This window comes from Dermacentor silvarum, chromosome 10 (genome assembly GCF_013339745.2).
Source record: "Dermacentor silvarum isolate Dsil-2018 chromosome 10, BIME_Dsil_1.4, whole genome shotgun sequence".
In the NCBI taxonomy this organism is placed as follows: domain Eukaryota; kingdom Metazoa; phylum Arthropoda; class Arachnida; order Ixodida; family Ixodidae; genus Dermacentor; species Dermacentor silvarum.
This window is the reverse complement of record NC_051163.1, coordinates 103,625,846-103,644,554: the sequence shown is the minus strand read 5'-3', so window position 1 is coordinate 103,644,554 and position 18,709 is coordinate 103,625,846. Positions and strand designations below refer to the sequence as shown.

General features: G+C 45.8%; 1 protein-coding gene across 1 annotated transcript in view; it reads right to left on the bottom strand.

Annotated features, from left to right (window-relative positions):
- LOC119466399 (CAD protein-like) overlaps positions 1-18,709 on the bottom strand; it is a 127,622-nt gene that overhangs the window by 96,407 nt on the left and 12,506 nt on the right. The window contains exons 6-10 of the mRNA XM_049656788.1: positions 17,405-17,546; positions 13,008-13,188; positions 10,480-10,659; positions 8,566-8,673; positions 4,809-4,959 (exon numbers count right to left, since the gene is read on the bottom strand). Coding sequence (XP_049512745.1) covers positions 4,809-4,959; positions 8,566-8,673; positions 10,480-10,659; positions 13,008-13,188; positions 17,405-17,546 — 762 coding nt within the window. The remainder of the gene's footprint in view (positions 1-4,808; positions 4,960-8,565; positions 8,674-10,479; positions 10,660-13,007; positions 13,189-17,404; positions 17,547-18,709) is intronic.

The following is an 18,709-nucleotide window of genomic DNA, read 5'->3' as shown; positions in this document are numbered from 1 at the left end:
GCGTTCAAGAATGGTACTGCTATAACAACTGCAAAGCGGGGTCACGAGCGGCAAGTGACATGCGAGCTCCGCTGAGGAATTGCCTTGGTGGCCTCATAAGGGGAATATTAAAAAATGCAAGAAAGTTGATGTGGTAGCCCCTCAGCTTGAGAAGTCCACAAGAAACGCTGGGGCGAGATCGTCACAACCATCTCGCCACGTACCGTACTTACTCGATTTTAACGCGAGTGTTTTTCAAAAACATTTTTGCTACCTCAAGTCGATCCTCGCATTACAATCGAATACCGAAATTCAAGTTGTCTAAAAAGTGCAATGATGCACCCAATTCTAACCAACGAGTGAAATGCGCGAGTGAAAGCGCGCGAGGGACGCGTGCTTTCACGGAGAGTGAACGCATGGCGGAGAGTAAACGCGACATCTCTGTCGCACGAAAGGCCATGGTGGGATGGGAGGGAGGGAGGGAGGGGAGGCAACGTTTAGCTGCGGCACCAAATGCGTATCTTGCGACCGGGCTCAAGGGGAACTGACGCTCCCACGCGAAAGGAGGAAAGCGGGAAGGCAGCGTGGAAGGGAGGGGGCTTCTACTCTGCCAGCAACTGCGTACTTGTACTTTGCGCGGCTGAGGGCTGTCGCACGCACCTTATCTTGAAAGCAATCTCCACACGGCTTTGACCTTTGTATGCGCTGTGCTTTCACCGCTCAGTCTCCGTTGAAGCGATAGACCGCACGAGCCTTCACTCGCTGCTGCTGGCACGCTTGCTTACGCCAGCGTTTTGACTGTGGTTGTCTGCTGTCATTGAGTGTGATCTATTCATGTTTGCTTGTGCGCGCTGGCACCATGCTTGTTAATTCAGTTAGTAAGCGACTGTGTCCAAGTTTATGCAGCCAATAAAACTGCTATCCTTAGTCCGTATACCTCTCTACTAATTTGCTATCGAAATTGATGCTTCACCTTTCGCGTGAAACTGCGACATTTTTATGCATCTGGTGGTCTCGCTTTGGAGTTTTTTTATTTGCTGAACGCAACAAAAAGTCACCCCTCGCGTTACTTTCGCAGTTTTATTTTTTCTAGGACAGGCACAATGAAAAGTAACCCTTCGCATTACAATCGCGGTCCCATTACAATCGAGTAAATACAGGTACTTCTCACTGGCTTGCACGAGAAAACCCCATGTCAATCAGCTTTGCTAGCTTTACGCGAAGCTTGCCGACAGCCTTCTCCGAGGCATCCCGGTGTTCCACGTAGTGCAGCGAAATGTCCCTTGTGAAAACGAAGCCCCAGAGGGACTGAATAATCTGCAGGAACACCTGCAACGGCAACGTTGAGGCAGCCTGCCCTACCACCCCAACGCTGCCATCGTCGCTATCCGATGCAAGCACGTTCGCGACGATCGCCTGATTGGTTAGAAGCACTTTGTTTCCAAATCTATAGCAGTGTGCTTTCTTCTCACCAGCAATGTCGTGCAATGGCGACGCACGACGTTAACATACAAAAGTTGAGGGTGCAGCAGCTTCTCATTGTTATAACTGATGCGTTGTTAAAACTGGTATCCTTAAAGTGGGTTTGACTGTATCACCGAATGGAATTGAATAGTGAATGTTAGAATAATTTGGTATATTCAGTGTTGAGACTACTGCAGTGCCACATGTCGCGTGCGCCGTGGAGCCCCTCGTGCTCGATGCTACTCAAGCGAGTGTTTCACTTCGTTTTTTACCACACTACCAATTGCGCCACGAACGGGTCACCCCGGCTGACACGACATTCACATTGAACCTGTTAATTAAAACAGAGCCGACGGCACCTGCTCTTTACTGTCAGCAGCGGCAGCGCGAGTCACAAGATAAACGGTCCTGTCGTCTGACGCACAAATTGGCCTTACGATAACCCACCTGCCATAGAGTTGGGGTAGCCCTTTTGCATTTTGGAGAAAAACTGGAAAGCAAAACTTTCTATGCAATAAATAAAATACTGCTGTAAACCACAGGTCCCCATTAAACAAGAGAATCTCATTGGCATACCTGCCAACCTCAAGACTTTCAAATTCGTAAACTCGCGACCGGGGGGGGGGGCACGGGAGTTTTGCTTCAAACACACTTGGAAGTACTGACAGAGTCTAGTACTGACGAGGCTTCGAGCACACCATCACACTTCACAGCCGCTATCGCTGTGAAACACCGGAGTGCCCAAGTCGCACTGTGCCCGATGCTGCAGCACGTCGCACAAAAAAAAAAAAAAAAAAAAAAAAAAAAAAAAAAAAAAAAGCGAGGCCCACAAAACATGTCATACTCACGAAAAAAGCCTAGCGAAGGTGACAGGCGAGACAACAAGCCACAGCCTCCAATACAGAAACTGTGCCTGCCGCATCGACCCAAAATCGCTGTCGTCTTTGGGGGCGCCACTTTCGTACAGGTAAGAGGTCTATGTTGAGAGTAACGACAACCAGCGATTTCCAGCTGTCATCAGGTCGTCCAACGACCCGATGACGAAGGCAATGTCACAGAGTGAAAAATGTCCTTACTCTGCAGACAATAAAGGCTATGGCGCACACCCCCATCTCTATGTGCCCCTATGTAAGTGGCGCCCCCGCTCACCAGTAACGGTGACTTTATTAGGAATTAAAAAAAATATTCACGAATATAACTACTCTTCCGTAAAAATTGAGCGGACATTCGTAAAATCATAATACGGGTCCAAATTCGTACACTTTATGGAAAATTCGGAAGAGTTGGCAGGTATGCGTTGGTACTGAGTACAACAGAGCAACATATACAGGGTGTTTCAGCGAACACTTTCAAAAATTCTTAAAGGTTTCCTGTGGCAGATAGCACAATTCTAGTTAATGAGCTGGTCTACTCGAAGAGGCGGATATTACTTGCACAAAAAATTGAAATGCATATTAACAGAAATTCACTAATTAAGTTTTCAACTAATTACCTGATGGCCCATATTGCAATTTACAAATTGTAGCCATGGAGTTCGCAAGACGGATCCACTTGGAACGAATTCTCGGGATGACACCAGTTTCGAGATATTAATTCCCGAACATTGCGGAGAAATGCATTGGCGTTCCAGTTACTTGCTTAACAAAACGTCGCTTTATGCACTGAAGCACAGAAGGCTTAGGAGTGAGAATCAACGGCGAATATCTCAGCAACCTTCAGTTTGCAGATGACATTGTCCTATTCAGCAAATGATTGAGGACCTTAACCGAGAAAGTGTAAGAGTGGGGTTGAAGATTAATATCCAGAAGACAAAAAGATAATGTTCAATAGCTTGGCAAGGGAACAAGAATTCAGGATCGTCAATCAGCCTCTAGTCCGTGAAGGAGTATGTTTATCTAGGTCAATTACTCACAGGGGACCCTGATCATGAGAAAGAAATTTATAGAAGAATTAAATTTGGCTGGAGTGCATACGGCAGGCATTACCAAATCTTGACTGGGTGATGACCACTGTCGTTGAAAAGAAAAGTACAATCATTGCATTCTACCGGTGCTAACATATGGGGCAGAAACTTGGAGGTTGACAAAGAAGCCCGAGAACAAGTTAAGGACCGCAAAAAGAGCGATGGAACGAAAAATGTTAAGCCTAACGTTAGGAGACGGGAAGAGAGCGGTGTGGATCAAAGAACAAACGGGGATAGCCGATATTCTAGTTGACATTAAGCAGAAAAAGTGGAGCTGTGCAGGCCATGTAATGCGTAGGATGGATAAATGGTGGGCCATTAGAGTTACAGAATGGATACCAAGAGAAGGGAAGCGCAGTCGAGGACGGCAGAAAACTAGGTGGGGCGATGAAGTTAGGAAATTTGCAAGCGCAAGTTGGAATCAGCTAGCGCAAGACAGGGCTAATTGGAGATTGCAGGGAGAGGCCTTCGTCCTGCAGTGGACATAAATAAAGGCTGATGATGATGATAACAGAGCATCACTAATTCGTTAGTTTCAGAAGAAAAAAAGTACTTGATTCTATTCAACATAAATTCTATTGATAAAAAAAATATTTTCCAGACCTTCATATACAAAACTGAGCAGTAATCAGTGCTGGCATACTAATTTGGTGTTGACTGGAATGAGAGAAGACTGTACTGTATGTCTTGATTTCTACGTACCTATGTTACTGATAGCTTGCTAGATTCTTGTTATGCAATTCTAGGAGACTTCCGAACATGTGCAGCATGGTATTTTTTTGCTGGTGCTCATAACCACACTATTACGACCTGACCTTCTTGCTATTTGTTTGTAAGTGCTTACTGGCAAGATACTATTCACGAGGAACGTCCTGGGAACTTCTGTTTCGTTATAAACAATGGCTACTTTTAGTAGCTTTCTGTGATGCATCAACTTGAAGTTACAGTTCATGAAGTCCACTGGCCTCAGTGACCGATTGTGAAGTGTTGGGCAACCGCACGTGTTCATACTCCGAGTACTTTCTTCCCCCTCTCTCTCTCCTTTCTTTTCGTCCCTTTAAACCCCTTCCCCCGTGTAGGGTAGCAAGCCGGACGTGCGTCTGGTTAACCTCCCTGCCTTTCCCTTCTTTCTTCCTCCTCCTCCTCCTCTTTGAAGTTCAATGTTCTTCCCGGAAGCTCCTTCATACTTACACTACCTGAAATCAGACTTCTTACAACATCCAAAACTTCAGTGCAATTGGCCTCTGAACAACAATTTAACTGGACGCAAATAAACAAAAGTCTACTGTGTGTAAGGAGCAATACACTGTGTGTGTGTATTTGTCATAGAAGTGCATTGCCACTGCCTTTGTTGCCAATAGCTTTTACAATCCAATTAGTGCATTAAAATTTAGACTCCCACCTGAGAGCCTGAGTAGTCAAACTCTCCGGCCTGGCCAATGGACAGTCCTCCTGATCCGAGAATGAGAACCTTGTGGGGTCGCTTGGAGCCAAAGACGGGGGGCGGTGCAAGCGCTGCAAACTTGGCTGAGATGCGCTCCTCAATGGGGGTGCTGGTGAAAGTGAGACACGCACATCACACTATGGCATGTATGCGCAGGTTCACTTTAAGCAACCCAACACACACTCGATAACAAGTGACCGTCAGTGGTGCAACCTGTGCCCCTTGAGAAAACCGACGAGGACAATGTTTGTGGATAAAGACAGCTCCACGGACATGCACATGCACTGGGCTCTTTGAGCAAAGCTTTAGCTGCCGGATCTTGGTCACTGGAAATTGTCATAGCAGGAAGAGCAAAAACTAAATAATCTAGCAACACTCAAGGTGCCGTTACTGTTAGATACTGCCACTGTAATTAGGGCTGTTGCAATTAGAAGAGGCTATGTCTTTTTACAGTCCTCAAAGATGGAGAAAAAAGAGGCATGAACGCCCCTTGAGAAACAGAAAAAGTACCTGTAGCCTGGTGCTTTTACACTTATTACTTTACCTTTTTGATGAAAGATGTCCGAAAGGGTCAACGCTTTTGGCTTGTCTCGCCTGAACAGCCACAAATATGTCCGCCAGAGATGACTTTTTATTTCTATACGGGCGCTCATGTCGGTCCATAAGTATGCACTCTCGTGCTTAAAGGGACATTAGATCACCTTAGACTGACAAATATTCTTTGAAAACTATTTTCATTAATTTTGTGATACAGTTGAACCCTGCAATAACGAAACTGGTGGGGAAAGCTAAAAAAATTCGCTTTCGCGAGAATTTCGTTGCTGCAAAATGAGACAGCACAGATAAGGAATGCATCCCAAAACAAAATGTTACTGTCAAAATTCTGTTAGCCTACTTTGGCAAACCTTGCTCAAAGGATAGAACCATATTGCTGACAGCACAATGTGCGCCCCCATGCGTCGGTCAGCGATAACAGCATTGCCATGAAGTGGTATTCTCGGACAATCATTCCATCATGTCCGGATTCGTGGCAGCCCACGCTACGGCCACCATCTCAAATGCCATAAGCAAGTACATGTCAGTGGGACGTGGATTTATTTTTGGTGCACCTTTTTCACTGAACCAGATTATGCACTGCGCTAGGTACGCAAAAACCATCATCAAATGTCGGTAGAGACATGCGATGGTGCCATTTGAAATGGGTGATCAACAAACAAGATGGCAGCCATGATGCGTTTCCGGTGCATGCAATCACTTCCGGTGCTTGGTTGTTTTTGTAAACGAATCAGGGCGGCGCCCACGCAGGCATAATGTAGTCGTATTTTATGCAGCAGGAAGCAAAGGCATTTGAGCACTTTTTGGAGTCTGCTAGCTGTGTGCAAGTGGGTAGCGTTTCAGCTGATGTGAGATTGGTATTTCAGCGACACTTCGTTATCAGGAGACACAAAAATACAGTCGCATCTCATTAATTTGAACTCCGAGGGGATAGAAAAGCTGTTCGAATAACCCAAAGTTCGAACTAGCGGGGGTCCCTTTTATTAGCGGTACTAGCGCACAATACCAACATTTGAAACGTATGCTGTATAAAGTAGGCCCTACTGCACATTTTTAGGAGCGCAATGTCAACAATTACGTACTGTGCAAAAATGGCAAAAGCAATGGATAAATGGAAATCCCGAGAAGCAGGCGTGTAGTTTCGGGCCCGAACAGACCACTGCATGCAGGAACACGAGGCCACGTCACCTCTCAAAATGCATTTATTTACGCACATCTTGCCTTGAAATAATCTGTATTTTGCGCCCGAGTGACTTTTTTTGGCGCGACTCCAACAGCATCGACTGGAGTCTACTCACGAGCTCCAGCGCAGCCAATGAATTCTCTCACCGGAAAAGTACGGCGCTGACGTTTTACAGAGAAAAGGACAGTGCCCTTGCAAGCGCATGAGGCCGCATGATTTCTGCCCGCTGCTGTAAACATGGTGCCTTCCAGTGTTCGCGGAGTGAGCACATGGTTACGTGTTTGCGATGCTATATCAGTTGACACGTTGAACTTTGACTTTTGGCTTGGCACTGCACGAAAAGTAGTCTGTGCGGACGAGCACTCTTGTTCAAATTAACCCTGGCGCATGCTTCAGGTTTGAATTACCGAGTTTTCCCCCATTCAAATACAAGTCACTTTGATGGGACCAACAGGCCAGTTCAAGTTATCTGTTGGTTTGAATTATGAGACTCCGAATTAACGAGGTTCGACAGTATTTAGTAGTCGGGAGAATCGTCGCAAGAATTTCGTTGTTGCGGGTTTCAACTGTAATGGGTTGATTATATAAGACTTATACAGTCAACCTATCACAGTTGAAACCCGCAATAACAAAATCCTGCAACAACGAAATTCTCGTGACAACGAAATATTTTCGTATCCCCGGCAAACGCCTATAGGATTCAATGCATTTCGCATCGCTCGACAACGAAGTGTCACTGAACTGTCAATGCTGCATCAGCGAATTAGAAGTTGGATTGCACAAAATTCCGACGGGACACATAGAAGAGAAACACACACAGCAGAGCGCTGTATGCTATACCAACACGCCCAAGTCTTCAACCTTAGCACCAGCGAAACTTGCCAAAATGTTACCCCGCATATTACCTACTCACAGACCTAGCAGACTCCTTAAATGAGATAACGAAATTTAAAGCTCCATGATTTAAATCCCGCACCGAACTCCAGCACTAGTATGCAAGTGTGACGTCACGGATTTCAATGTATTTTTCTTGCCTTTGGGTCTTGCAGGCTCACTAAAGGTTTGCGCAGCTAGCCAAGTTCAATCTTTATCTCCTTTAGAATACAATGTAGTTCGTTTTTAAAGATAAACAATTAACTAGGTCGTAGAAGACATCAAAATCTACGACGTTACAGCAAGCTGGTGCGGGAACATCAAAAATATACTTGCCACAAAATTTCTTAATCCTGACTGAATTGCAAAACCTGGCTTTGAACATGCACGACATGCTACAGATGAGGCTTACGTTTGAGACCGCTGCAATCGTTACCGTCCAGACAAGTTGTCACATTCAAAATGACTTAAAGTTTGACATGAGAACAAATCAAACCTGGCACTCATTCAGCAACTTTTGCACTCATTCAGAAAAAAAAAAAAGGTGTGGATTAAATTCAGGTAAATACTGTAAGCTACAGTACAATGCAATCCATGAATTCAGGCCAACGTGATCAGTACCACAGATTGGGTGTGAAATTAATGGCATGTTCAACTAGTCTATTCAGAGTGCTTTGGCAATGCTCCAAAAGCCATGTATGGAAAAATCCTGAGCTCTATTACAAGATTAAATAGCTACAATGTTATAATGAAGCCTGATTATTCAGCCTGGTTACTCTTAAACGGTCAGGAATGTGCACAAGGCATGTGCCGGTCTCCCACGAAGAACCCACCTGGCAAAATGTAGTTCCAGTGCTTGAACTCGTAGGAAACAAAATGCTCACAAGAGAATAGGCATGAAGCCCTCTTTTATTAATTTCTGGCATTTGCCTGCACCACCCTTTACAATCTCACTTGGCTTATATGATTACATCTTTCAGATACTACAAGTATGAAAGATGTCTGCTCAGCACCATTCCACACAACTGATATGGTAGGTGTGCAAGCTCTCATGAAAGAGGCAGTTTCTTCTTGCGCACAGCGAAGGGCACAAGCTGTACTTACTGAGTCTTGCTGGCAATGGAGTCCTTCACGGAGTCAAGGAAGACATCAAACAGAAACTCCAGGTCAGCTGGACCAGCCATGTGCTCCGGATGAAACTGCACACTGAAGGTTTCCCAGAGGCAACGTGTAATCAATGCAAGATTTAGATAAAACAGTATTTGTAAGATATAGCACTAATCAGGCGCTGGCTTTTAACCAGTGGCCTCCGAAACTTTGTTACTGACTACATGCACGGTGTGTGAGTTAAGATGTATAAAAATGACTCTGTGCCAAAAGGTAGGCCTAATCAAGGAGGTAGAAAACTGGACGAGCTCCAAAACCCAGCTGGCTGATAAGCACCAGGTGCCTTTGCCAACTCTTTCGACAATACTGAAAAACAAGGCAAAGATCCTCGAAGCCTACAGCAAAACCTATTGGATGAAGTGCACAAAGGATTCATTTTCCTACACTGAAGACGCCAAGATGAACTCGCTACAGCATGCAAATGCAGCCCATCTGCCTGTTAATGGGACGCTGCTGCGTGAGAAGGCCAATGAACTTGCATGGTAGCCTGGCCATGATGAATTTAGGCGTAGCAATGGCTGGCTGTCCCAATTTAAATACTGCAACAACCTCATGTTCTTGACAGTGTGCGGCAAAAACGAGAGCATCGACACCAAAGTTGTCGAGCATTGGAAGATGCATACATTGGCTCCACTGCTTGATCAGTGTGTGGAGGACGATTTTTTAACTTGGACGAGGCCGTATTATTTTGCAAAATGCTACCAATGAAGACTTTCGCCCCCAAAGATGCGGTCGTAACGGAAAAAAACACAATCAAAGGACAGAATAACTGTCCAATTTGGCATGAATATGTCCGGCAGTCTTAAGCTTTCACTGCTGATCAATGGTAAAGCAGAGAAGCCTCGGTGCTTTATGAATGTGCAACTCCTTCCCAAGGACTACGCGTTCTACAAAAAGGCCTGGGTGACGGCAGCACTGTTCGAGAATTACGTGTGGAATCAACCACAAGTTTATTGCAACAGGGTGGAAAGTTGCTTTTGTCATGGACATGCCCGGCCTACGCTAACATCCAGAACTTGAAAGCAGTTAGGCTTGTCTTCCTACTGCCGAATGTTCCAGCAGTACTGCAGCCTATGGATTTAGGAATAATTCTGCATGCAAAGAAGATTCATCTCTGCCATTTGCTAAAAAGAATACTCCTGTGCTATGACAACTGCAAAAAAATATTCTATAGAACTTCTGGGTGCAATTTGCCTAATCGTGCAAGCCTAGAAGCAAGTGCCGGGCGATATGATCAGGCATTGCTGCAAGCAAGCTGGGTTTTTCAAGCAGCAAGATACTATTTAAGCAAAGGATCCGAATAACAGTTGCGATGACATGTCAGATGCCAAATGCACTCTGGATGATCAACGAGAGGCACTGTGGTCCCGCATGAATGACTTTGACGAAGACGACGAGAGCTTGCGCGACGGATTAAACTTAGCAGACTATTTGAGCGCAGAACTTGATGCGCAGACGTCTTATGCAGACTTGGAAGGATTACAATCACTCAAGCCCTCCTTAAAATGTCTTTATCTTGCCTGTTAAGGCATTAATCATGCCTTCATGTCTTGTGGTAAAGTTAAAAGATAAGCATGTTCTTTTGAAAGAAGTACTAATATCCAAGTTCATCGAACATTTCACTTTTCATACTCATAAATATCTTTTCACAACTTGTTTCACACTAATTCATGTTTAGGTGAACTGAACTTTCACTATTGACATGCCTCTACACTATATTGTGAGCTCCCAAAGCAATGTTACCAATGCAGCTCTTTAGAAGACAAGAATACAAACATGACAATGCAAACAGAAGAAAATGCTGATTACAGGGATGGAAACATGTGCTAGCTTTCCGGTACCAACCTGAAGAACGGTAGTTTCCTGTGGACAATGCCTTCATTAGTGTGGTCATTGGCATTGGTGAAAAGTGCCGACCACTCAGAGGGAAGTGTCGATGCGTCCACGGCATAGCCATGATTCTGCGTGGTTATGCAGCAGCGACCAGAATCGCCAAAGAGGCAGGGCTGGTTGTGGCCACGGTTGCCGTACCTGAAAACATTCAAGACGGTGAAGCAAAACAATGAAAGTGCATCGGCCACAAACACTTTGGGTAGAATTAAAACAGTGCAGTACACCAAATGACGGTGCAATACCTTTCACAGGGAGTAATATGAATAAATCCAGCTGTGACAATGATTTTTAATGGAAGTGTGGCTGCTGCTTGAATTGCATTCTACAGCCTGCCATTAGGGAGCAAATCAACCTCACACATCTGTCCATTGAAGGTACAAGAAAGACTGATCAGTAATCTACATAAGTGTAGAACCTGTTACTGGCATCAAAAAGCGTTACTGATTCCGGGACACCAAAGTTCAGCACTAAGCTCAAGAATCAACTAATTGCACGTCATGGTGCCAGCACAGATTGCTGTATTTATTCAAATATAACGCAAGATCTTTTTCCAAGAATACTTAGCCTTGAGGTCACTCCCCACCTTATATACTACATTGACAGATTCAGTTACTGTTTCAATATCACAGCAGCAGTGCCACATTTCAAGTGATCAAGATTTTAGACAGCAGCACAGAGCGTAGAAAATAATAAGCCCTGGCAGGTGAGGCAGTACCATATTAAAGCCGGCCCTATTGTTAGCATTGCAGAAAAACCTCAGATTGATACACTGGAAAACTGAATTTGATACCAATTTACAAGTTTTTTTTGCTCTTTAGTTTCTTTTCTTCTCTGTGGCAGTTTGTCTGGCACGATGAAAACCTTTTCGTCACTTACCGTACATCTTGTAAGGTAAGGCGTCATCATTGCTGCCAGACTGCCACACACATCGGACCATCGGGTCATGCATTCAAGCAAGTTTCTTGCACCGTTGTTAAATGCGCTACAGAAAACATGTACAAACAGCAGAACAAACATATTGTAGAAACAGCGCAATAAACGTACTCATCCTCTGACCTGACAATGCATTAGATCTGGCTGTCGAGCAGTCGTGAGGATGTGTTGCTTGCTGTCACTTGCTCTTAACAGATCTATAAGTGGCGAAAATGTTTTCTTCTCGTCAGAGAAAACGAGAGAAAGAGAGAGAGAAAGAAAAAAGTTCCGCGGGGAATCGAACGCTGGACCACAGCGTGACAAGATGAGATGCTACCTCAATGACACTGCTGAGGCTTGCTGATTCACTTTTCCAGTTGCCATACTAACCATTGCCTTGAAACTGTTAAGGCCTTTGCTGCATTATTTTTGTTGATTTCGGCGTTTTGAAGGCTGATTATTGTGTGCTTTACATACATTCTACACTAATCTCGTGTCTTATAACGTATGTAACGCCAAGAGTCGCCGCAAAATGCCTCTTTCATTAGAATAGTGAGCTGTCTGCTGCGCTAGCACTGATTTCCATCTAAATGTGCTACAGCGCAGTGGAATCTCGTTAACACGATCTTTATGGGAACCGGTGAATAAAGCGTATCATCCAAAAATCGTATCATCCAATGTATTATCCTAAACAAATCACATTATCGGGAAAAGAAAAAAAAAAAAAAAAGCTTATCATCCTGAAAAACATATTACGCAGAATTGTGTCAACAAGGTTCCACTGTGCAGGCTTTTAACTCGCACAAGTGATGACAGCAAGGTATGCAGGATAAGGAGCTCTGTCCATACTTTAACCACTGTATTCTGAAGGTAGCACGAAGCTTTGCGGAATGTAGCTGCTGAACAGCGTTGTTCTTATGGAACCGAATTAAATTCTCAGGTTTTACATGCCAAAACCATGATTTGATTATGAGGCACGCCGTAGTGGGGGACTCATGATTAATTTAGACCACCAGGAGATCTTTAACGTGCCCCCAATGCACAGGGCACAGGCGTTCTTGCATTTCAGCCCCATTGAAATGAAACCGCAGCGGCTGGGATTTCATCCCGCGACCTCATGCACAGCAGCGCAACACCATAACCGCTAAGCCACCGCGGCGGGTTTCTTCTTATGGATCTGCCATATATTTAAGGCAACAAACTGGACTGTTGGCTGTAGCTGTTCCCATGTTGGAAGTAGCTTTGGACAATTTGATAAATAAAATGAACAACTTGAAAATGCAAGACTGGTGGTTTTTATCCCAGGTGTACGCACTAAACATATTTATTTTCTTTGTCACAAAGTCAATGAACAAACAACATTGGCCCATTTCATCACTCATAACTGCTGTTAGCAGTAAAAAAAGAAAGGTATGTGAAAAAGAACAGTTTGCCATGAAGTCACAGTCACATACATTTTGAGATAAGAGGTAAAGCCCTTGCCAAGCAAACACTGAAACATGTTCCAAGTGCACAGGTGCCTTCGGTGTTTGTGCTTAAAAGTAGAGGGGCAATTCAAGCTGCTGCATACATACTTCATCTTGTACGTCTTGGCCCCTATGGCGAGGCACATCAGCTGGTGTCCTAGGCAAATGCCAAAGACGGGCTTCAGCTTGGCGGGGTCAACGCATTCAAGGAACGTTCGCAGCATCTTGACTGTCGCGGCACACTGTGTCGGGTCTCCCGGACCGTTGCTCACAAACAGACCGTCACAATCTGTACAAGAGGATGAGAAAAGTGCACACCAGCCAGCCTTGAGGCGACAATCTGATCAAAACCAGAAAGTACTACAATTGGGATAAATGAGGCACTGAAATATGCCTTATACTCACGTTAAAACCACACGTGGTACTAATTTGCTTTATTTACTGCCTCGGTAACACCAGCATGTGTTCTTCAAACAAGGCCACAGCCTGCTTGCAGACTGTCGCTACTGATTGTAATCTCTATATGTAGCAGGGACCCCTCCCACAAACTCTCCGATTCCGAAGCCCTGCCTTTATGTACCACCCACTTGTACTGCCTACTGGCACAATAAAAATAGAAAAGGAGTAGGCTTCCAAAGGTGACTGCAGTCACCAACCGTTCATTTGGACACCGATAACACGGACATTAAAAAAAAAAAATTATGGTGTTTAACGTGCCAAAACCACGATCTGATTATGAGGCACGCCGTAGTAGGGGACTCCGGAAATTTGGACCACCTGGGGTTCTTTAACGGCACCTAAACGTGCACGGGTGTTTTCGCATTTCGCCCCCATCGAAATGCGGCCGTCGTGGCCGGGATTAGATCCCGCGACCTCGTGCTCAGCAGCCCAAAACCATAGCTACTGAGCCAACCACGGCGGGCGATAATTCGGACATACTCATAGACTCAATGTACAGTAAACCCTCGTTAAAACAAAAACACCTTAGTCAAATTATTGCTTTATTCGAAATTTCTCCCAGTCCCAGACCCAAATGCACACATTTTAAACCGGATTACTTGAAGCATACTGATAAGGTGTTCTACTTAGAGAGAACTGTCAAGGGGTGCGTGTGCACTCACGGCGGCACTCAGCGCTTTCGCGCCTAAGCCCCATGAATAAACAAAGGTATCAACATTCCTCAACTCCTGGCCTCTCCTTCTTGCCATGTGTGCCTTTGCTTATTGCACGCCCTCTCAGTTTGTTCTTTTTAATTGGGACGATCGTGCTGCGCAGCACGCCGATCGTTGCCATTGCCGGATCCACAATCACCACGATCAAGAGCAACTGTAAGGGCGACAGCGCATGTGTCAAAAGAAGAAAAAAAAACAAGAAAACAAAATGCACAGCCGGCAGCGTGTGGACACTCGCACACTTGTTTCTGCGGAAACGGCATGAGCGCAACCACACAGCTCTGCTCCACACACAAGGAGATGCAGATAAGCCCCGAACCGCCTCACTTGCCATCACTCGCTGGCTCGGGCGGCAAGATAAAAGCACGTCACTGCCTTTATTTTTATTCAGTGGGCTTATTCGCGCCAAGCAAGCGAGACACCCCTCTCTGTCGGCACACCCTTTTTCTCCATGCTATCGCGCCCGCACGTTACCAGTGGCGAGCGTTGCCTCCATCATAGCACCACAGCACTGTAGAAGTAGTAGTAGTGTGCAATGGCACCAACAAATGTTACTGCGCGTCGCCTTCCGTGGGCCACACCTTGCACAAAGAAGCCAATTGTGACCAAGAAATTCAATCCCGATCTGGTTCTATCATGATCGAAAATGCACCGTGTGACACCCATATTATGACTTCCGCGGCATTGTGCTATTTTCAGTTAGCTTTTTTTAGCTTTTATGGAGCAGTCAATCGAATTGCCACATACAGCTAATTTTTTTGGCATCGTTTTCAGTTCTTTATAAAGAGGATTTACTGTACAAGTTTGACAGCAAAAACAAACAATTGGGGTTTCACGTGCCAAATCACTATCTGATTATGAGGCACATTGTAGTGGGAGTTTTGAATTAATTTTTGACTGTCTGGGGATCTAAGTACAGTCGACGTCCGATTTCCCGGACGCCCGAAATTCCGGACATGCCTGATTTCCCGGACTCATCTGTGGCACCGTCAAGTTCCCCATAAAGTCAATGTATTAAAAAGTCCGAAATTCCGGACGCTTATAGCCTTCGCCATCCGATTGCCCGGACTTTTTACTGTTAACCGCCGACCCAAAGTCACCACCGACGCCGCCATTTTGGTTGTTTTCATATCCTCGAACGCACCATACTCGCATCGCAGGTGTGGCCAGCAGCACCGCCGCACCGCGCCGCGGCTGCCGTAACCTCGAAACCGTACGTGTCAATCCGTTGCCAGCCGTAGCTTAGCCAAGCCAAACCTCACTGTGTTCGTTCACGTGTTGTTTTGTCAGCTCTGCGGTCGTGTCTGCGGTTGATCATTTGCTGCTGCGCGCTATCTTCAGTGATCACGTTTCCTGACCTTCAGCATCCACCGAGTTCCTAGCTGTTTCGTGCTGCGCTTTTCGTCGAGCGGATTCGCCGAGCTCGGAGTTGACGCGAGCACTGATGACACTGTCATCGGTGTACAGCGGCAACATGACGGTGACTGAAATTAAGGCAGACATGATCACGGGCAAGTGGACCGTGCAAAAGAAAATAAGCGACTTCTTTGCGCCCAAGTGCTGACCTATGAGATAGCGCCGGCCACGTCGTTTTTTTTTTTTTAATACAAGCGGCTCTTTTCAGAGCCACCTAAACGATGCATTGGCTGAATAGCAATGACAATCTTGTACTCCGGCCGTGACCCTCTCCGTCAGCGAAAAATACCTACCAAAGAGGTGCGTTTTCACGTGCATTCGTTTTTCCGGACTGCCCGATTTTCCGGACGTTTTTGCGGTCCCTTGAGGGTCCGGGAAATCGAACGTCGACTGTACTTAAGCGTTTTTTGCATTTCGTCATAGATGGTGTAGGCCTCAAACAAAGCACACAAGTTGCAGTGATGTCGACATAACATGCACATGTCGCAAGCAGATTCAAAATAACATTGTGGTTAGCCCCAATTTTTTTAAGCTTCAATGTCCCCAGTACATTTGAATCCGTTTATAACGAACTCGATAGTTCCGTGAAAAGTGGTCGTTATATCAGTAGTTCGCTATATATGGACTCGAGCTTAAAAACACTCAAAAATTAACTGCACTGAAGCTAGCGCCACCAGTTAAAATGTGGCACTACTTTGGTCCGAAAACGAGACTCAGTTTCATTTTTGTTCCTGGTGCATTCCCGCACCTAGCTGCAAACGTCCGTTAGAAGCATGCATCTAAAGAACGAAATGCGGAGTTGTGCAGCTCTTTCACAACGGCGCCCGGTTCCGATCACCTGCCATTTCAAAACTGCAAGCGCAGCCGCCGTTTTTTATTAGGGAGCTTGTGATCTATTTTACTACCAGCGGGATATGACTATCCTGCACACGAGAGCGAAGTGTTCTAGTTGGCTGGAAGCGTAAACTTCTGAAACTACTGCGGCATGCTGCCATTCTGTGAAGGTCTCAGCATTATGACTGCGCGTCAGCCACACAAGAGCCGTAAAATTATGTTATCTATGTCACCTCAGGCGAAAAGAAATGCAATGTTTGAAAGGTAAGATGTCACTGCGAACCATTATCAGCAATTGGCAACACGTAAATGAAGCGCCACTGAACCGTGACATTCTGATAACGACGTAGTAACAGCCAACCCTCTGCAAAATTGCGCGGTGGCAGCACATGGTGCCCCATTCTTGCTGACTCGGGCCACATCGACAGGAATGCTTGAGCGGCCGTTATTACCATGGTGGAAAGACATAGATGGTCATTCCAACTGGTTGAAACAGACGTAATGCACACGGTGCTGCACGAACAATTGCGCAAGAACGGGAGTCATGCCGTAATGGCATCTGATATCACACCAGTGCACGCCCCTTGCCATGCTGTTTATGCTGTATGCGGCACGGCTCCGCCCTGGAGGCGTGCCTTGAAAACGCATGACCACGCGTGACCTTTTTTGCGGCTTCCGAAATTCGAGTGAGGCAGTCGCTCACTAATCGCAAAGGCCGTATCATCGTCGGCGTTGGAACTGGAGCGGGGCGTGCGTTGTCGTGCACCTAGTTTGGTAGCACTTCCGTGTTGAAAGCGTTTGTTGTAGCAGTACAGCGATTTAAAAAATGTTCGGTATATCTGGCAGCAGTTTCCATAGGGAGGGTTGGAAAATCGTAATTGCACTGAAATGTGGTCGTTATAACCAATAGATTGTTATAACTGGGATTGTTATAAGTGGGTTTGACTGTAGTACATTTATGGCTATAAAAGGCAGCAGAAGTGACAAGCCTTGTTCAGTGAGTAAAACTCTTGCATCACTCAAATATATTGCGTTTAACAATCTGGGCACACTTTGCAATGGCATTAGAGGACAGCTCCTCACCCTTGGGGTCCACAGGATGGTCCCAGGGCACCACCGTGACACGAGCTCCCCGAGATATAAGACAGCGCAGCTGGTTGTACTTCATGCCGCAGTCCACCACAGTGATCGATGGCTTGCCTGTTTCATTGTACACGATGGGTGCCTGCAATGTGTGGACAGCAGAGACATCACAGACACCTCTGACACAGCAGGCACTATATTCTTGAGCTATCACTTTCGGGAATATTTTCAACTTTAGCATCACGTAATGTTTAGTGCGAGATGCATCCAATATACGCACACTTAAAGTGACATCTCCGAAAGTGGTTGACCAAGAAACACATGCCTAAGGAAGCACTTGCTTACTTCATTAACACCAGAGAGCCCTAACACCTTTCCACAGATAGGAAAATTAAAACAACTTGATCATTACTTCTAGCGTGGAGAGTACATATGCACCAAAAACACAATGAGACATCTTTTAGGTAATAATTATTATTGCGATAGCAATTATATGGACACTCAAAAGCAGATTTCTGCCGTCGGCGTCGCCGTCGCCGTGAGGTTCCGTATGACGTCATTTGGAGAAGAAATCCTCGCCGCGCGCCGAACGCTGTATGTGCGAGTGAAAGGGCGCGAGGGGCGCGTCTTTCACGGGGAGTGAACGCACGGCGGAGAACAAACGCGCGTTCTACGCCGTGCTCGCTTAAGGGCTGCAGAAGTAGGCGTCTCTGTTCTCCTTCACAATCACCATGTATGTAGAGCAAACGCGCCTTCTTCCGACGAGCGAGAGGCCGTGGGGGAGGGGGAGGGAAGGGAGGCGACGTTTAGCTGCGGCACGCAGTGCCTATTTATATCAGAGGCTCCGGCAACAGTCACCAACGCCGCACGCATTTTGAGCGAACGCGGGCAAAACGCCGATGGCGTCGACAACAGTTCTGCGTGTTGCCGATGCTGCTGCATGTCCAAGTTTATACAGCTGATAAAGCTAATATCATTACTCCGTATAGCTCTCTACAAGTTTGCTATCGCAATTGATGCTTCGCCTTTCAGGTGAAACTGCGACAACTTTTTTGAATAACCAGTAATTGGTTTGCTAACCTATCCACAACTAAAGCTTCGCTCCAGCATGTCGAAAGTGCTACCATGGCATAGGTGAGCATGTGCTAAGGTCTTTTTGGATGGGAAAGGAGGCTGCTGCTGGCCGCTCTGCTTGCTTCGGTTTGGCCTCGGCTTCCCGCACGTCTTTCCTTGTCATTTTTATGGCATGCGACATTATGCTAGCTAGCGACACATCAAACCCGAGCCAAAGGCTCGGGTTTGATG